The sequence below is a fragment of the Trifolium pratense genome, linkage group LG1 (assembly GCF_020283565.1).
Source record: "Trifolium pratense cultivar HEN17-A07 linkage group LG1, ARS_RC_1.1, whole genome shotgun sequence".
Classification (NCBI taxonomy): domain Eukaryota; kingdom Viridiplantae; phylum Streptophyta; class Magnoliopsida; order Fabales; family Fabaceae; genus Trifolium; species Trifolium pratense.
The window spans coordinates 30968871-30990130 of record NC_060059.1 but is presented as its reverse complement, the minus strand read 5'-3'; the positions used below and the strand labels follow the sequence as shown (position 1 = coordinate 30990130).

Sequence of the window (21260 nt, the reverse complement as noted above, 5' to 3'; positions counted from 1 at the left end):
AGGAGTTTCCGTTGGATACGTCAGTATTGTATGATTATGGAGCGCCGCATATTGTGAGATGCATTTCTGACGACAAAGTAAGTAAAAATTAAATTTTGCTATGTTATATTTATGAATTGCAATTTCACATTTATTAAATAGTTGTTGATTTATTAATAGGACCGTGAGATGATTATGCCGGTCAACAACGGGGGAAAGATTAATTCGATTGTTTATTTTGTTAATGACTTCAAATGGTGGCACACAACCATGGACACCATAGGAATGCATGGGCTGGAACTAAGTGGATACTCGTTTCTTGATCCCGCGCTGTTGTCTACTTTTGTGGAGCGATGGCACGGGAAGACCAGTAGCTTCCATATGCTGAGCGGGGAGATGACAGTCACGCTAGATGACGTGCAATGCCTTCTGAATCCACCCATTAAGGGACGTGTGCTAGATCATAAAGGTATCCCGACCAAAACTGAGGGTGTTGACCTAATGATTAAGCATATGGGATCAACTCGGGAGGAAGCTGAGCACGAGGTTAAAACAACCAAGGGTGCACATGCAAGGTTCGTATATTTGAAGGAACTCCTAGAAAAACACACGACAGTAGTCAACAAAGTTGAGGTGGACGGTGACAAGGACACTTTTGAGAGGTATAAGGGATATATTACGAGGGCGTACCTGTTGTTGTTGGTTTGAACCGTTATCTTCTCTAACAAGGCAAAGAGCAACGTGGACCTGACAATGACATACTTGAAGTATTTCATAGATTTGGATTAGGTTCACACATATGCATGGCATGGGGCACTGCTGCCCTAACGTTCCTTTACCAGGAGTTGACAAACGGCATTGTTCCGTCCTGCAAATATGTGGCAGGATACATGACGTTGTTACAGGTACATTTATATACCTTAACTTTATTTGTTTAAGTCGATTAATATTTTTTTTGAACCTTTGTATGCTATTGTATTGATGTTTTTTTTACAGGTTTGGATCTACGACTACTTTGTGGACACCGGAGGGTCTTTGGATACGCAATACGAACAACAATACCCCCAAGCTACCAAATATGATCCGACAAAGGGGCAGTCAATCCATATGTCAATGGAGAAAATGATGGATCGGTTGCTTCCATATGACATCACATGGACTCCTTACAAGGACCACCGAGATGTTTGCCCCTTTGAGGATATAGCTTTGTACTCCGGTTGGATCAGGTGTGGGCCGATCAAAGTAAGGTATCTACCAGAGCTGGTGTTACAGCAGTTTGGCTACGTGCAGACCATTCCCCGTCATCCAGATTCTGCTGCGAATATATTGGACACGGTAGATCGTATTGATGAGCATTGGCTCAATTACATGGATCGTGTTTTGACTTCTAATATGCTTGGTAGACGCACTACTATTCCGTCAGACACCACCCCAGGATACATATTGTGGTATTTCAGGATATCACATCCTTAATTACATCGTCTGTATCACTGCGAGTTTGATGCAGCCTATGCCTGTTGAGTCTGATGTTGCTATGCTTGGTAGATTGGCTAGCATCCGAGACATACTCGACGGTGTTATGCATAGCGATGAAGTTCCAAACAGCTCTCGTGTTTACGCCGAACTCCAGTCTGCATACACTTTGACATTTGTACCAAATCAGGGTGGACCCGGTTCTAGTAGTCAACATTAGGAAAGGTTATTTTTAACTCTGGTTGTTTTATTTTTTTTCTATTTGAAGCTTTGAAATTGTTTGGATATTAATTATTTTAATGTTATGTAAATAAGTATTTGCCTAGATGGATTATGCAAGCAAACACAACCTGCAATTTGCCTCTGATGTACATTAAGTACACTCGTTCCTCTTGAGGTCTGAGGTTCGATTCTCTCTGGTGCCAATTTGAGTGGGCTAATTTAGCTTCTTCAAAAAAAAAAGTACACTCGCTCTGTAGTTGGCAAACGTTTGGATGTTCGCTCCCAAGGTGGCGAACTAGGGGGTTTCGCCCTACCGATGGTGAATAGTGATGGTGTTCGCCGTTAAAATAGCGAATTAGGGGGTGTTCGCGGTACAGACGGCGAACTATTTGCGTGTTCGCTTTCAAGGTAGTGACCGTTATGTACGAAAATAATAAATTTCAGAGATAAAGAATTTTGTTTTATTTAATAATTAGACAAAAAAATTACATCATTTCAAATATTACAGCCATCATTTTCATTTCCAATTGAATAAACTAAACAATCTCAATCTCCTCTTCGTCCTCTCCTCCTCAGCTGAAACCTTCGGCGAATTCGCACCCGAGCCGAAAAGATGCTTATAAATACGGGCCTATTTCTCTTTCAATATACATGGGAGAGTCCCATTTGTGTCTGCTAAAGTCCCAACTGCGTAGCTCAAATATGAAGGTTGATAGTACCCGTTTCAGTTACTTATAACTTTCTCAAAACAAGTTAAATTACAATAAACAGCCTCAACCAACGGGCCCATTCCAAAACTTTGGTAGTTTGATCCAAAAAGTTTTGCATAGACCCAACTTTAAGCGAGGTAAGACTGGGTTCGGTTACTCATATAACTCCTAAATAAATTATTACATACAAAATTAATAAAACCAAAAAGTTGACGGATGGGAAAACCTCAACAACATACAACGTAACACCGATTTCGATTACTTATAACATTCCTAAAACATTCACAACTATTGTGACAACAATAAAAACTATAAAAAAAATTAAAAAAAAAAATATTTAAGAGAATGAATGAGTGAAGGAGGAAGAAGAGAGTTTTGGTGTAAATTTTTTTCACACAAATGCATCTCTTTTATAGAAATTTTGCTGCATTTTAATTGGTTGAGCTGTTGTTCACACCTTCCTCATAGCCAATCATAATTAGTCACGTGACAATCAATTTTGACTGCTTGGGGGGCTGTGTTTTTTTTTTTTTGAAGAAGCCAAAATGATATATATTAACATAAACAGCCTCCCCTGTACAAGACGTACCGAGGTAGACTAAATAATTACAAGAGAGTCAGAGAGATACAAAAATAAAATCATACAAGGCCCAAACACAACAATGGACTAGACCACCAGCTATGGTAGTTTAAAGCTAACGTGATGTTCGTCGTCTTCAACCACCTAAAAGAGAAAAGCTTGATCTTGTCCAATAAAATATGAGATGTGTTTTTTACTACCGACATGTTCGCTACTTGGCAAGCGAACGCTACATTATCACATCGTTCGCAACGTACCAAGCGATCGATGGTGTTTTACTTTTGCAAATTTGTACACTCGCTTCGTAAGCAGCAAGGGGGTATTTTGGGATTATCGGGGGGCGCTCGTAAGTAAAATTCAAACCTTAAATTAAAAGAATTTCTTGGGATCCAAATCCAATAAAAATAAAAAGCCTACACCAACATTGATAAGCAAAAAAGCACAAAAAAATCAGCAAGTCTTTATCCTTAACATCACACACACTACACTAACACTAAAATGTGACTCTTTCCTTTTTTCTTTTGACCGCCAAGTCCAAGATACTCTTTTTCTCTACATATCTACGAAAGAAAAAACAACAACTAAGCTTCACGTTTTTCACTTTAGTTCACATTACTTTACTTTCCAATTCAAAAATAATACATTAAAATTAATATATACTAATAAAAATACTAATTTATGTCCCACAAGATTAAAGAGACCCACCCTCACCCCTACCCTATCTAGTCTAGTCTAGTCTAGCATAATAACTAAGACTTTAATTTACCCTTTTCTACAAATGGATCAAAACACCACCATACATCAAAAGATCTATACCATGTTCATAGTTAACATAAAATATTTGAAATTGTTTTCCTCGGAATAGTCGCTCTTTAAGCCGGATACCGAGTTTTCAAAAAAAAAAAAAACAAAACATAGAGATCCTATAGCATGTTCATAGTTAATTAACATGTTCTATTTTTGTTGTTCCTTTCAGCAGCAATAGATAGAAGCCTTGAAACACCTTGAGTCCAAACATCATACTCTCTTTGGTTTCTGCACTCAAACTCAACAACGCCGCGAGTTATCGTTTTCAAACCAAAGTAACGACGGTTCTCGCCGCCTTCTAGCAAATGACGGCCTGGCCAAGCCGACATATCTTTGATAACTCCAATCACAACATCTACGAAAATTTCAAAAAACATGAGTCAGGATAAACTTAACCACTACCGCACACAATTGCATAAGATAACCGAGATTCATTTAAATAGTCTTCATCTTCTATTAGATAGTACTTTTCATATTGACTAGCCAAAGATCAAATCCTGATGGATCGAATCGAACCCTGATCAAAGGATGAGTGTGAAGGTGGATTTGATTAAAGAAGAATCATTTTGATTTCTTTTCAAACTTTAAAGAATAAAGGGAATAGCTTTCACAAATCCCAAAATGCAGCAAGACCCACCTCCAAATCAGTTTAAAGCATCATAAGAAGGGAACAAAGACAAAAGTTAATGAAAACTCACTCTTTTTCTTTTTTGTGATGGTCCCAGCAACATGTCTACTCTTCATCTTGAGCATAACCTGAACAAAAAGAGGATCTAAAGAGTTACTACAATTTGAAGATTTCTAGGAAACTCAACTCAGTTTATCCTTTAACATCATCTCATCGTACTAAGAGCCATCACTTTAGTCACTTTTATTCCACTAAAGATTCATACTCATCATTATTACTCTTATAATTGATGGCCAAATAATTGGTCATAGTCAAGATCCAAAGTTACATTATTGCATATTGCATATTGAAATGAAAAAGATAAATCATATACCTGGTTCATTCTGTTTATATAAACTGACACAATTTTCCAATGGAGTTCACCTGCAAAGCAAAGCAATTATCAAATCACTTTCCAACTATAATCAACATAAGAAGAAACATAAAAATATAAATTGAGAAGCATAAATAGAGATTTGGATGGCGTGCGCAGTCAGAATTCCGTGAAATCACGCAGTTTGTTGCATCAGGGATCAAAATTTTGTTGTTTTATAAAATCTAAAATACTGAGTTTGAGATATGGATTGCTCAATCTTAATCCTAAGGCCACCAATGTGATTGGTTGCGTGGCACACAATCGAATCCCATAAACAGCTAGGAAACACTAAGATGTGCACAGATATTGCACATAACAAGGACACTGACATAGGCGTCGGTAATAATTTAAGTAAAACTTAAAGTGATATTTATTGGTGTGATACACTCATACATGTCTAAAACCAAACGCATTTAAATCTTAAGTGTCGATGTTACATAAAATCAGTGTTGTTGATGGCGGATGGCAGACTATGTCGGAGAGCCATAAAGCTGTCATACTGGCCGACATATGGCGCCACCATCCGTCACAAAATTGGCCATGGCAGAAAGCCAAATGCATGCCACCGATATCTGTTACAGCACCGCCATGGCCGATATTTGACAACGCTGCATAGAATTAAACAATGTAAGAAAGTTGAATATAAGGAAATATACCTGTGCGAGTGCGTTTGAGAAGCTCACAGCCTCTAGCAAGCAATTCTCTACTGCAAATGCCTAAGAAGTTATCTTCAGTTGCAAGTTCACCACTGAAGCTACTATTAGAGCTGCCATTACTGCCACCACCCCCACCACCATTACCATTACCTACCAAATTCTTCTCCACAGGAATTACAGCTGCAATATTCCAAACTTCTTTAAGGGCCCTTGCTTTCAATGTAGCAGCCCCACGCAAAGCTACAATTTTAAACCACAAACGCCATTAATTAATCAACTATAATATAAAAATTTTGCAAGTCAAAAATTAAAGAAAGAAATTGGTAATGCCGCATACCTGTCGCAGCAGCTGCTGTCAGTGTCGTGATATCGCCAGCAGACCTCACATTGACAGCAGAGCTAACCACCGAGGCGAGGTGATCGCGTTCAGCCCCCATAGCCTCTGCAGCCTCGACACACTGAGCCGCCACCAGCGTTGCAGCAGACGCAACCGCCATGTCGGTCTTGGCCATCTGCTCATCTTTGCGAGCACCTGACGAGGCAGCAGTTGCGGCTGCAATGGCGGCAACAGCAGCAGCAACACCAGCAACCGAAACAGCGGCATGTAGCTGAGCATTGTGTGCCCTCGTTTCCTCCTTCTTCTTTTCCTTCCTCTCCTTCAGCCACCTCCCAACCGTCTTTCCACCACCGCCGCCACCTCCACCAGTGGCAGAAACTCTATATTGGTTATTCAAGCCGGCAATGATGCTGTTGTTGATGTGATTGTTGCTGGAACGGTTATACTGCATAGAAGAATCAATGTAATAAGCCATTCATAAATTTGCTTCATATATATTTTCTTTCTTGTTCTTTTTCTTTATTCTTCTTAGATTAAAGTTTTTAAAAAAATATGCATTTTTTGTGACATAAATTGTGGTTTTTGTTGGTATTTCTTAAAGTAACTGATGTACTAGTTGTTTGTTGCAACTTGCAAGCAACAAGTCAACAACCTTTGGATTGGTACTGCTAAAAAACTATGTTCATCCATAAAAGGGGGTCCATTAGCAATAAATGCAATTGCAATCCAAGAAGGAAAAATTTCAAGTATTTATTTATTTTAGTTTCCTTGATTGCTAAATAAGGAATCTAAGTGTAACTTTGGTTTTCTATAAAAAGAGAAGGTAGTTTTGGTTGGTGTTGTTAACCAATTATAAAGAAGTTGTGGCTAATATTGTAAGTGGAAACAAACAAATAGAGTTTTGCTTTTGTAAAGGGGTAGAAACTATTAATACACAAAAATGAGGGTCTAAAATGAAATTTAGTATTTTTAAGGGCTTAATGAGCATTATTCATTAGATAATTTTTTTGTCTTAATCCTCTAAATCATACGAGAACTGACCTTTAATAATTTGAAGTCTGATAAAAAAGTAACTAAAGTCTAATAAAAAATTATTTCGATCACAGGTCAAACTATTTCGGTCACAGTTGATTAGACATTAATTAAAGCATATTGTTCATTTCAAAGTTGTTGATTATAGTCTTTAATGAAGTTTTAATTTAGTAAATATTTTAATAAAATGGGAAGTACTAGTAGTACTAAAAACAAAAACTTTGTAACAAAAACAAAAGTAGAAAAAATAAAAACAAGTTTTTAAATTCAAAGTTTTGTTTGGATGTTTGCATTGAAGATTGGAAAGAGAAAAGTCTGATTATTACTGTCTCCCGGTGACATCAAATTTCTGTTTGTTGGTAACAGAGAAAGCTGAAACTGCATAGTGTGGTTTCTAAGTTTACAGCAAGGACAGTGAGATCAGTGTTTGTGTTTTGAACCAAAACATAAAGTTTTGTGAAAAACAATAAACCAATAAACCAACATGTTTTTGTCTGTTATTAAGGTTTTTTATGTCAAATAATTAAAGCCACCTATGAAATTAAGAGAGATAATAAAAAAGATTAGTAGTATACCTTGAAATCATCCATTTCTGAAGGTGAAACTGGTGGGCTATCTGTTAGAGAGCCATTAAGAGGTCCACTGCTATGTGATAGTCTTCCTGATGTTCTTGGAGATACCTCCTGCTGAACAATTTCAAAACAACAATTTCTTTAGAAATTTTTGTCACTATTCAAAAAATTAAGTTTTTTTTTTTTCTCTCATGGTTTTTTCTCCAAGATAATCAATCATGTTTGAGATACAATAAGACATTGAGTGTATGTTTGGTATCACAGTAGATATGTCAGAATCACAATGACTCAACATAATTTTCTAAAAGTTACAGAGTCAAGTGTAGTTTATGCAAAATCACGGTGAATCACCGTGATTCTGATACATCTATTGTGATACTAAAAATAGGCCAAATAAAGTATTGTAATCGTCACTTCTAACTTCGAAACTACGACTACAAGACAACATTTGCTATTCTCTTCAATATCAATACTTGTCGTGGACGGCGACAACAATTTAAAATCTTGGTAAAAATATGAGAAAAAAATGATGGAATTTTGGGATAGAAAATTGGCATGAATGATTTTGTTTTCTCAAAGACGGGTTAGATTAGAAAAAATAATTTATGAGTAAATATATCAGTTATTCAATAAATTTAAAAAATAATTATTTTTTAAGACTATATGTTAATGTTGCAAACAAGATGACTCATAACATTAGCGTGAGTGAGTTTCGCCGCTAAATTCTTTGGAAAAAAAAAACAAAATATATATGCAAAAATGGAATCTTTAAGAAACACAAAAAAGCTGAGTCACAATTAATTAATAAGAATCAAACGAAAACAAACAAAACAAGATGAATAAAAAATGTTACAGAAACAATGAAAAAAACAAGAAATTTGATAGTACTAAATTACTAAGTATATACATACCGAGTGTGACATGATACGATCCAAAACCATTTGAGAAGTTTGAGAAGAAGCAAAAGAAAAAGGGTTGCCAGAAAAAGTAACATTAGACTCATCAATTTCACCAGCTAAATCTTCAAGTATAGCAGCATTTGAAGGAGGAAGTTGAGCTGGAGACAGAGCTTTGGAAACTTCCATGGCAGAAGCACTCCATGAACGAGACAAGAATTCCATTGGGCCAAGAGATGATGTTTCAGGTGGTTTGAGTATGATGGTTGTGTTGTTGTTGTTGGAGTGAAATGGGTCGGGTCTCCATTGTTGTGTTTCGGGTTTGGTTTGTTTTTCCATTTTGGGTTTGATGTTTGGAAGAAGAAGATGAAAGAGTGTTTTGGTTTCAATGTGGTTTTAATAGGGAAAAGAAAGAGTGAGAGATGAATGAAAAACGGATTGATTGACACCGTTGATCTCTTTTCTATGTTGATCTACGGCTATTGTTTTGTTACTTGCAACTTGCAAGTAACCTTTGTAAGAAGAACAATACCTTTAAGTTGTTTGTTTTTTCTTTTTCAATTTTGGGCCTTCAAAATGAGGATTGTGTTAAATACAATTAGCTCGATTGGTTAATGAATTTCTCTTAAAATGAATTATTTAAAAGAATTTAAGTTCGATTTGTGGGAATAATTTTTTGACTATTTATTTATCTCGCGATCGAACTCCGAATTATCGTGGTATTATTTCATTGAGAATTCGAGGGTTAATATATTAAAAAAAAAAAAAAGGTTGTGGTAAGAACTTGACCATAAGATGAACCTAGACAATTCATATTTGGATTTTTATATAAAATCTTGAAATTTAATCGAATCATTTGATCTTTTATCTAAACGTTAAAATCTATTGACTTTGACAGCAGCATGGTTCTTGCTGACGAATCCTAATTTGTTCGCTTTTGTGTTTAAAGCATTTAAGCACATTAAATTCGCGCTTTCAATCTAACTTTATACAAAATTCACGCTTTCAGTCTAACTTTATACGAAATTCACGCCTTCAATCTAACTTTATACGAAATATGCATTGAAATGCAGATCGGTATGAAACAAAAGGTAGAATTTCAAGTTGTTTTTGGGGTGTGCTGGTGGCGTTAACTTGACAACTTGGAGTGCGCTCCTCTAGCTTAAGGTCTCGGGTTTGATTCTTTCTGATGTCAATTTCGGTTAACTAGTTCATACAGAACAAAAAATATTCTGACTTTAAATAGGACACCTACAAGTGGACGGTGCGATTAATTTTCTCGGATTAGTCAATCCTTAAGCCAGATACTGAGTTTAAAAAAATATTGTTTTTGGAGATTGTTCCAGAGAGAGAACATAATTTTAAATTTAGTTATTTACAAATACCTTCTTGTTTTTATTATTAGATGTTTAAACAATTTAAATTGCTCTCATACACTTGCTTCGATTCATTTTAATGCCAACTTTTGAAACCAGTTGTAATATATGCTTCTTTTTCACATTTTATTGTGATTTTTCCCCAAATTCTCCTTTGAGTTAAAGCAAGAAGATGTACTTTCACTTTTGTCTGTGATTTTAAAAAAGCAAGCTATACTTTGTTTATATGTGATTTTAAAAAAACAAGCTATTTTCTAGGGATCTTCAAGGAACGTATTAGGTTGGATTATGATTGTTCCTTACCCCAACCTATTTTTTTTATGCCAATTTCATAGTGCAAAAATGAGATAAGTTATATAGGTAAAATTACACTGCAGGTCCTTATCTTATTTTTTTATAACACTTTGGTCCTTTATTTTTTATTTGTAATATTTTAGTCCTTTAGCTCTCAAGATGCATACAATTTGGTCCTTTTCGTAATTTTCATGCACAAAAATGATGATGTGACTATTCATCTAGGATTATCTAGATGGATAGCCACAGCAGCATGTTTGTGTATGAAAATTACGAAAAAGACCAAATTGTATGCATTTTGAGAGATAAAGGACTAAAATATTACAAAGAAAAGATAAAGTACTAAAGTGATACAAAAAAAAAATAAATGACCTGCAGTGTAATTTTGTCAATTATATATTATACATAAATTAGTTTCTATTAGATCACTAAATGCTAAGATTAAACACATGATAAAATTTATTAACTCAATTATGAAAAACACATATGTATATAAGATGCAAAAATATTTTAGTTCTACGCATTATACCTACTTTTATTGAGTCATGTATACTTTAAATATGAACTCAGCTCTAGCCATAAAAAGATGAAAAAGTTTTAATTAAGATCGACTCTAAGACTATGTTTTTTTTAATAAGTAAAATTGTATTAATAAGGAGTATAAAGAGTAATCAATCCTTAATTACAATACAAAATAGAAGCTCTAAAGCTTAAAGTCAAATGTTTTGTAAACAACATAAAAGGTTATTACACCAATTGAAAAACAAGTAACATGTTTTGCGTTCTACTCTACCACTAAACCAAAATCAAGAGATGAATTTGATTTGATCAAGCACCGAAGAAAAATCAGCAATCTCGACTCTAAGACTATGTTTGAATAAAACCACTTTTTTAGGTTATTGCAGATATTTTATAAGCTCATGTAATAAAAATAGGCTTGTTATAGTTAGTTAGCTAGCATTTGTTAGGTAGTTAGTAAGTTAAGTATTTCTCTACTAGTAGTAGTAGTAGTAGCTCTCTATAAATAGATCATTGCTTGTAATAATCATTTCATATATTTGATCAATATGATTCTATTTTAAATATTTCCCGATTCTTTGAAGAAATGACTTAATCTTCTTTCTCCTCTTCTCACATTGTTAATATTTAGTAATAATTTTTTTTCCATGAGCTTATAATTGTTTTTAATAAGCTACTTCAAGTAACATTTTAGCTTTTAACTTATAGTTTATAATATTTTCTCTCAATTTTCCTTTATTTTCGTAACTTGAAAAAATTAATTACAAATATCTTTATATTTCATTTTGTATTTATTAACTATTTTAACCATTATTTACTATTCTCTATAACTTCATTTGCTAGGAAACATCGTAACTACGTTAGCAACAGTTTGATTATAATCAATGGTCAGAATTATTTCAATATATATGTAATATAAACCGTCTGATGTAAAATTAATGGCTGAAATCAATTACGGCTGTCAGCGTGTGACTACGCGATTTTTCTACTGCAATAATTCCAGATCTCATTTGTTATCACCAACTTCATCAGCTTTTTACTAATTTTTTTTTTTAAAGAAACTAAATTAACTCACACAAATTGGCACCAGAGAGAATCAAACCTCAGATCTCAAGAGGAGCACACTCTCAGGTCCCAAGTCAATATCAATGCATCAACTCAAGTGAGTTGCTTTTACTAATTTTTACCAAATACTAGTAAGGACTAATGAGGAGGATCAAAACCCTTTTTATTTGGATTAGTTTTAATTTTTTTGATTATGGGTCATCTATTTGAAAAGGAAGAGAAGAAAAGAAAGAGTGGAGGTTTGTTTGAGCCACATGACATGAGAAAGGCATGCTGAATGTGAAGAACGGATATGTATGGGTCCCCCCGATGAGCATATGTCGTACGGCACGATTCGGTTGAGACTCAGACAATGTTTGCTTCACACTTCTTGTGTAAACTGTAAAACATTATTCTCTTTTGGCTGCATTTGATCCCTTAAAATATACAGAACCAAAGAGTACAACACAAGTTATTAAGTTATACCTTGTTTGATTTTTAAAATATTTTTGGAATGAGTTAAATATATTTTTAGTTCCTACATTTTACTTTATAATTAAGAATAATCTTTACTTTTTTTTATGGTGAAAAAAGTCCTATATTTTTTTCCGTTATTAAAATTAGTTCCTGCCATTTATTTTGCTAATGGAAAGATGAGGTGACATAGTGTGGGCCTGTTATTTTTAATTAGCTGCCAATGATTTGATGACACATGTCAAAGTGGCATTTTTAATAATAATAATAATAAGGAAAATGCTAAACAGTGCTCCCGGGCACTGGTTAAGCATTTAAAAATAGAAATTCTATCTCGAAATGCGTGCATTCAATACATCAAAAGTATCAAAAGTTGTCTTTTCAATATTAATTTTATTTTTTATTTCCTTTTTTGGTATGTTTAACAAGTGTGCCCCGGGGCACCGTTTAGCATGACCCAATAATAATAATAATATTAATAACTTATTTCAAATATTACATTAATAATGAAAAACAGGAGAAAATAATCTCCAGGTGAAAGAAGAACAAAAAATGGGATTGATGAATAGAGATGTCCACACCCGAATCGAAACAACTACCGGAACAAAAAATCACAACAAGCATCCATTCTATGATATAAAGAATACCAAAAAAATATTTCAAATCATTCCTACAACATTCAAAAAAAAAAATCCTTTATATAACTTAATCGTTGAGAATGTGTAATTCAATAACTGATTTTACTTGTTACTTAGTTTTGATCAATTGAAAGTTGGTTAAAACAGTTTTTAGTTAGTTAATTAGTTACAACCAAGTTGGTTGTAAGTTAGTTACTAGTTTGTTACTTGCTTTGTAAGCAAGAGTGTTTTAGCTTTGTATAAATAATGATCTATTGTGTCATTTTTACAATGGCCGAATAAAATTTTTCTTTTCTCCTTCATAAGCGAATATTAGTATTCATTCTCCCCTCATCTTGCAATTCATTCTATCATTCTTAGCACAAACTGCAAACACAGTTTCTATGCTCATGGGCGTGCCTTGAGCCTCTGCAATTGTGCGGTCTGTGTGTGTGTGAGCTTCTTGCTGCGCCAACATTAATAACTTCCGTTGTACTCTCTGGTTCTTTATAATACATGATTGATTCATTTGTATTATTTTTCACTTTCATCAATACAATTCATTCTTAAGCTTTTCTCATTCTATTTTTATGGATGTCATGTTTCTTAACACGATACTCGGCTTACAATAGGTTAAAGTGGGTCCAATGTGTCATCTAAGTGTGTTGTTAAAAATCAGTAGATCAGGTTGTTGATGTTTGTATTGTGGCTCTCACTCTCTGAATCAAACAATTACAAGAGAGACAATGATAGATACGTTTTGCATAAACAAATCTTGGGCCTTCATCACTGAATCACTGATGTAGCATCCCTTTTTTTAATTATACACCCCTCCTGAAACACTTTGCTTTTAATTATTATTGGATCTCTAAAGCTTCGTACACAATGCAGCATCTTTTGTTTTATGTCCCTCGAATCATTTTTGTCCTTTTACCTCTTTGTAAAATTTTGCATGTCCCTCTCCATTTATTTGATCTAACTTGTCTCTTTTGCGATTTTGATAGTTTTAATGTCAATGACAATGAAACATATAATAAGATTTCATTTCACTTTCTGATCCATTAAAAGGAAATATTTAGTGGTCACAAATATAAATCCATGAATACCACTCTCTAAATTGGTTTATGAAAATGTTTTTTTTTTTATCAAGTAGTTTAGTGACTGAAATTTTATATTTAAGGTGAATAATTGAAGTATCTGATATTCGAACCTCAGGTATTTCATTTTTTTTAAGAATATTCTTATTTTACTTATAAAATTAAAAGGATTAATTATAAGTTTAATCGCAGGTTTAAAATATCTATTTTGTTTCATTCACAATTTTTATCAATCTATTTTTAAACGTAGCCTCCCAATTTTTTCAAATGACCGAGTTCTCCAATTTTGCCTTTGAATCTATGAATGGTGTATGTGTGATCCGTTGTATCTTTTTTTTAACATCAAATATATTATTAATCAGGTCTTTGCACAAGACGAACAAAGACCGGTATAAAAGAACCACATAACAGGACGCCATATATATGCGGAACGCCAAAAATAAACACCACCTAAAAGAGGTTCATTTCCTAATCCCAAAATCAGAAAGGCACCCCTCGGATTTCAATTCACCAGAAGACACCAACCCAATCCCAGAAGTTGCCACTAGATAGACTCTAACTCCTGATTTCGAATAAAAAATAATCGGTCAATCAGAATCCAAAAAATAGCTCCTTCAGGCTAAAAGCTGGTGAGACAATGGTAGAATGAGAACTTAGGCAGACAAGTCTCAGCTCGAAGACACCTTACATTCCAGACGACGACAGAGCAAACATACGCGACAACAATCGGCAGAACAGTCTCAGCTCGCAAACCACCTCAAAACAGTGAACACCAACGCGGAAGAGGTCAATCATAAATACAATAAACCTACAAATCTCAACAGATTTGGACACCAACAGAGACACAAAAAGAATCCTGTAAATCTCAACAAATTTGGAAAGCGGTCAGAAAATCAAGTATCCTAGAAAACCACTGCACACGGCATCAACCAAATATCGGCGGCGCCAAAACCAAACGCCACCCATCACCATCGTACACTCCAACCCCATCACCACATCACCTCACATCACCAAAACCAGCCACCGCCACCCAACTCAGATCTAACGCAAACACCCCCCCCCCCCCCCCCCCCCCCCCCCCTCATCAATGTGATCCGTTGTATTGTATAGCTAGATAGAGGTTATATGAGGGTATAAATTGGACTACATTGGAACTTGTGTTTGTTGTAATCCTTTTAGTTTGTATGCTCGGATCGAGTACTAATATCTTGCTCAGATGTGTACTTATCTTGCTCGGATGGATTGAATATCACTAGTACTTTTTCTTAGTTTTGATCTCATTTATATAATTATAAGTTGTTTTGCTATTTCAAAAAAAAACAAAAAAAAAACTCTTTTAGGTTGAATTTGATGATAAATTAGCAAGTGAAATATTTATGTGGAAAGTCATTTTGAAATATGACATTATTTAGTTGGATTATCTTCTCACTTACCAATTTTTATTTTTTTTCTTTCAAAGAAACTAAAGAAAATAGATTAAGCTAGCAGAAGATGTGCCTAACAAAAAATAGATGTACAAGATTCACAAAACATCACAACCAAAAAATAATTATCAAAACCCACTCCACATTGCCTTGACTTATGAGTTAATTTCTATTTCATCAAAATATGCATTAACATAATGTTTATTATACACAAAAGCAACTATGTTTGATACAAAACATTTTTTAAGTTAATTTCCACTCAATAACTCATTTTCGTGTTATCATACTCATAAAAAATCAACTTGTTCCTATATTTTGGCGGGAGTTGTTACTATATACACTATTCACATATCTTATTTTGACTCTATTTTTTTATTAATAAATAAAAATAAATATTAGTATATAAAATGTTGTTGGATTCATCTCGATTAATTAATATTTTCAAATGTTATGCATCTCGATTAGTATATAAAAATATAAAATGTTATGCATTAGCATGCATGACACAGTCAAGTGACTCACTCATTGTGGGACGTGAAAAATGTTAAGTAGTGTCACTAATTAAAAATAGGAAAATGCTAAACAGTGCCCCCGGGCACTAGTTAAGAATACAAATACAGAAGTTTTATCTCGTAAATTGTGCATTCAATGTTTTAATGATGTGAAAAGTTATTCTCTCTCATCATTAACTTTATCATTTATTTCCTTTTTTAGTATGTTTAACTAGTACCTCAGGAATACTGTTTAGCATGACCCTTAAAAATACCCTTTGCAGTATTGAGAGGAGTAGTTGAGAATTGACATATGCTGCTCAGCTCAAATAAACTGTGTTTTAGGTCATGTGGCGTAAGTTCCAAAAATGTTGGCATTAAAAGAAGGAGAATGTTAACTTGTGCCCTTAAGGGCATATGTTAAGAAGATAAATGTGGAAAAAATTTTATTGAACTTGTGGTGTATTCAATTATTTAAAAATTAAATTTTTTGTATCATTAAATGCTATATTTCTATTTTTAGGTAGCTTAACATGTGCCCTTAGGGCACAAGTTAACATGACCCTTAAAAGAAACAAAAGCACAAACATTATTCAGTGATTCACCATTTTCACTAACCAAATAGCCATTTACAGCCCCACATATTTGACCACACAAATATTCCTCGCATTTTTATTTTTATTTTGGATATATAGAAGTCTTGTATAGATACATTAGTTATTTAATTAATTTAAAAAGTGATATTTATTTATAATTAAGATCGGAGAGAGTACTTAGTCCTTTCCTACCACTATATAAATTGTTTTTATCGTATTAAATTAATTAAAAAATATAATTAATGAAAAATTATAAGTTAGTTTATAAAATTATCCTTTATTAATAATAGTATAAGAAAAATAAATTAAAAAATTGAAAAAAATAGAGTAATAAATAGTTATACAAAACTTATTTAGTTTATGGAGTACTATAGATGCATTTCAATGAGCTTTGGGAATAATTGGGCCATGCTAATTTTTATTTTTATGCAACTTTTTGCTTTACATTGAAGATTAGAGATCCGTTTACATATGAATTAGTTTAGAGATCCGTGTAAATTGACTTTTATTCGATTTTTAATTTCTATCGAACTTCTATTAACTCTTTCATGAAAGAGTGTTTAATTTTGTTTAGGACTATTTGGGATGGTTTCAAGTAGCATGGCAACGGGACGAAATGGGACGAGGATGAATTTTGTTTTTGTCATCCCCGAATTCAAAGAGATTTGAGTATCTTTATACTCGCTCCGATTTTTGACATAAATAAAAAATAGAACCCTAAATTGAGATTCAATTGGATTTGAGTGTCTGCACCTACTCTATATCGGCATTAACTTTGTATTGTATTTTGGGTAGTATACTAGATGTCATGATTTAGATCCTCGGCTCCATTGTAAAAAAAAAAAGTCAAATTGTCATCAATATTTACTATATCATTTTTATTCGTGATGAAAATTCTAATTATTAATTATGAATAGTATGTTAGGCATACTATATTTATTTTATACCATAATTAAATAGGTTAAATTGTACTTTTGCCTCCTTAACTTTCAAAATAATATTTTTATCCCATAAATTTCACAAACTTGCAATTTTGGCCCTTTGACCAAGTCAACGCACATGTAGGAAGTGATTCACATGTCACATCAGCGTGTCTTGCCACCTGGACAATGACTCACATGCCACGTCGACATGTGTGGCAAGCCAACGTGTGAGTCGTTGTCTACGTGGCAAGATATGATGACATGACATGTGACTCACTTGCCCCATGAACATTGACTTGGTTAAAATCAGTGAGGGTTATTCTTTTGTAAACTAGGCTAAAGTTAAAGACCAAAATCGCAAGTTTTTAAAGTTATGGGGTCAAAAGTGTTATTTCGAAAGTTAAGAGATCAAAATCTCAAGTTTGTGAAAGTTAGGTGCCAAAAATGCAATTTAGCCAATTAAATATGATGAATAAAATACATTGTTGCTTATGTACTCCATTCGGCCTTATTTATAAGCAAAAGTCGGTTTTTTAGGGTTAATTTATGTCCAACTCTCAATTTTAAAGTGGTATCAGAGTCTCATCCATGATTCGTTGGGTCGTCCACTATTCGATTTCTGATCGGGTCATCCACCATTTATATCGCACTCCAAACCCAATAATGTTGATTGCGGGGAGGTGTGTTAAAAAGTCTTACATCGATTTTGTAGGATTGAATTATGTTCAACTATTGTAATTTAAAGTTGTAAAAAAAGAAAGAAGAAAAACAAAGTGAAATCTTCCTTTTAATTTTTGAGTAATGAAGTAAGAACTTTTTTTAGAGAAGACCCACTCTTTTTCCTTTCCACCCTTTCTCATCTTACAACATAACAATGAAAATACTTTAATTTCTTCCTCTCCTTTTTCTCATTTTCTTTTTCTCAATGAACCTAACACATTTATAAATTTGAGAACTTTACCACTATCTTACACCAAGAATTGAGAATTATGTATGCATACACTGACAAAGCAAAGTACATGACTTGAATCCCTTATTTAGTCTTGAACTTGAATACAAAAAAAGAGTACTATGATTGAAAATAGGGCCTCCTTAATTATTAAATTCAATTTTAGGCAAACCACTAAATTTTGCAGCAAAATGGAGTGCTATTAAATTATCTACACTCAACATGTGGGGGAGACATTTAGTCACATGAGTCAGAGGAGCTAGCAAAATGATAGGGATATGATATTAAAGAGGTGGGGTGCATTGCATAGTTATGTAGATCTAGCTATGTATACGATATTAAAGTGGTGGGGTGCATTGCATAGTTAAATATGTTGGATGTATAAATAAGTTTGTGCACCTTCATTTTTATTTTTCGTTTGGCATCTAGTTTCCAGAGGAATGAGACTCTAGTAATCCAGAGTTCGGATGTGAGGTTAGTAAAGTCTGTCAAAGAATTGTTCTCATCATGAATCAAACTCGGGTTCTCTTGAACGATCAATCATAGAGGAAACTCATTAACTACTTGAGTCCAATATTTTAATTACATCTTTTTAGTTTTAGAATAATATTTAAATCCATTTAATATGGTATTAAGTATCAAAACCGGGTTAAGAATTGCAATATATGTGTTTGACACTCTCATTTTTTGAGTTAGTTTCTAGAATAAGATAACCTGTTTAACATGATATAAAGTCGGTTAAAAATTACAATATGAGAATTAGACTCATGACTCACACTAGACGTGAGAGGATATGTATTAAAGTTGTCTGAATATCTAGATTACCTATATTCCTAAATTATTTGGTGTATAAATATATTTAAACACCCTTATCTTTTAAGCTAGTTTTTCATATTAGATTAAAGTCATTTAATACTATAGGTATATGATATAAAGGTTTGGTTGTGAGGTGTATTGCATAGTTATATAGATTGGTCCCATGACAAAAGGAACTTGGTTTTCATCATTAACATTAAGAGATACTGCACAATACTACATTCATCTATAAAGAAAATGGTTGTGGACACAACACAACAACTTGTACCTTTTCTCAACCCCATTGCCACTTCTTCCTAATCCAATATATTATGGATTTTAAACTATGATGGGACTTTCAACTGTATATGGTTTGATAATTATAATGTAATTCCTAATCATAAGCCAATTAGATAACCTTGATTAGTAATATTCTTCCTCACATATTCGTTTGTTATTATTATTATTATCAAACTAGTGTGTGGTTTGTACAAGTGTCCTGTCTTTTTCTATGTTAATTATAGAGCTGGTTGTTAATGGTGAGTAGTAATGCAGTTTATAAAATAATGATACGAAAGTTGGATATATAATTACATGGGGGCAGAGGTACATTAACTGAGCAAAAACAATGGGAGATTTTCTTCTTCTATAGTTTATTTGATTCCAACGAGTTATCAAAGTAAATAAAGTTATTCGTCAGTTTGAATTTTTTTGGGTAATTCAAGAGGTATAGACCCATCTAAAAGGAAATTACAGATGGTTTAAACACGAGAAAGATACACCTCTACAATCATCAGCAATAACTTGAATCAACTCTAGAAAAAGATGTTCGTAAACTATAGAGTCGAGGACATACAACTTATATTCGCTAATATATCCGCACACTGATTTGCTTCTCAATGCAAATTTAATATATTAGAAGGTTATTTTAGGAATTATAATAAAAATTTCATATAAAATCAATACAAAAAAGTAACTCCTTAATAAGTGTGCAAAATGGAATTTTGCCTTACAAAAGAGTTCGGAGGGTAAAGACCAATAATTGATAATTTTATGTATATCAGTTAATAGTGAGGTCCACACAATTTGATATTCAACACACATTGACCATTTAAGCACTTAGGTTTGTCCCTTCTCAACCAAATGAAAATTGGCCAAGAGCTTGCACAATGATAAATAAAAAGGACAAATTAAAGTCCCACAAGTGTGCTCACAATTTCCTTTTCAACAAACCTATTTGGCCATTTTCTAGGGTCAAGCCAAGTTAATTAATAGTATATCATGCGGATATTCTTTTCTTTAATACTAAGTCAGTTTCTTAGAAGATAAGATGCCAAAATTGAACACATATACGAAAAAATATATTTGTAAGAAATCAGACTTTTCTTTTAAGTAGATAGACGAAATAGTAAATCATTTGAAACGCACACATATAAAGTGCGAAGGGATCAATGTTTAAACTCCAGTCATAAATTCTAGCATCACAATTTTGATATTTCTACCGATTAAACTAGAATTTTATTTTTTTTTTTGATAAGCTTAAACTAGAATTTGTGATCTGCACATTATTTTTGGTATTTGTAAAAATTGGAAAATAATTAATTATAATAAAGGTAGATACTCTGCAATAAATGATATATTGTTTACGCATAATGTAGATTATAATCTCTCAAAATGAACAATAAGATCTTTTTAAGAGTTTTTTTTTTTAAATAGTCTAGTAGTTAGAAATTTCATTCTTAAGATGAATAAATAAGATATTCAAAGTTCGAACTTCATCCCACATATATAAAGCGATGTTCTAACCAATCGAGCTAATCTTCCGAGTACTTTTTTAAAATAAAAAATCAAACGTGAAACTTAATTGGAGTATGATCTTATCTCAAGTGTCTTGAATATGTCATGTGGGTCTAGCTAAACAAAATGGAAGTAATTAGAAGATATGCCATGATGAGATATGGGATGTGAAGAAGCAAGGGCAAGATTGATGGAAAATGGTGCATTCTTCTTAAAGAAAACTCTCATTGTGTGGATGAAATGGAGTCCTATAATGTTCAAATTCAAATATATATGGTCAGCCAACTAATTAATTGTGCAAATGAAAAATGATTAGATTCGCATATTAGCTTAAGTTTCAAATATGGTTTTATTGGAATATTTGATTATGATAACAAACACAACTATTGTGTAGACACTAAGGGGGACCTAATTTGACCTGAAGATGACACATCAATCACAAAGTAGTAGTGCTTGATTCTTGAGGTGGGGTTTAAATTTTAACAATTTCAAAATTTTGGATCAAATTAATCCCCTCCACTTGGTATTTATTTAAATTAATATATTAGTTATTCAAT

The 21260-nt window shown here is 33.2% G+C and overlaps 2 protein-coding genes across 3 annotated transcripts; one reads left to right on the top strand and one right to left on the bottom strand.

Moving 5' to 3' along the window:
• The first annotated feature begins 249 nt into the window (after nucleotides 1–249).
• On the top strand, nucleotides 250–1672 carry LOC123892251 (protein MAINTENANCE OF MERISTEMS-like). Its single transcript, XM_045942059.1, has 4 exons — nucleotides 250–641; nucleotides 758–884; nucleotides 976–1314; nucleotides 1487–1672. Exons 1-4 carry the CDS (start codon nucleotides 250–252, stop codon nucleotides 1670–1672), a joined length of 1044 nt encoding a protein of 347 aa, XP_045798015.1.
• Nucleotides 1673–3743: 2071 nt separating this feature from the next.
• LOC123897199 (VAN3-binding protein-like) lies at nucleotides 3744–8866 on the bottom strand. 2 transcript variants are annotated; one of them, XM_045947739.1, is made up of 7 exons: nucleotides 8323–8866; nucleotides 7415–7525; nucleotides 5808–6252; nucleotides 5471–5710; nucleotides 4773–4822; nucleotides 4470–4527; nucleotides 3744–4126 (listed from the first exon to the last, which is right to left on the bottom strand). In XM_045947739.1, the coding sequence occupies exons 1-7, from the start codon at nucleotides 8644–8646 to the stop codon at nucleotides 3909–3911; spliced, it is 1446 nt and encodes a 481-aa protein (XP_045803695.1). In that variant the 5' UTR covers nucleotides 8647–8866; the 3' UTR covers nucleotides 3744–3908. The 2 variants fall into 2 exon arrangements, with proteins under 2 accessions (XP_045803695.1, XP_045803701.1); XM_045947745.1 differs by having other exon boundaries at nucleotides 7415–7522; nucleotides 8323–8710.
• Between the last annotated feature and the right edge of the window lie 12394 nt (nucleotides 8867–21260).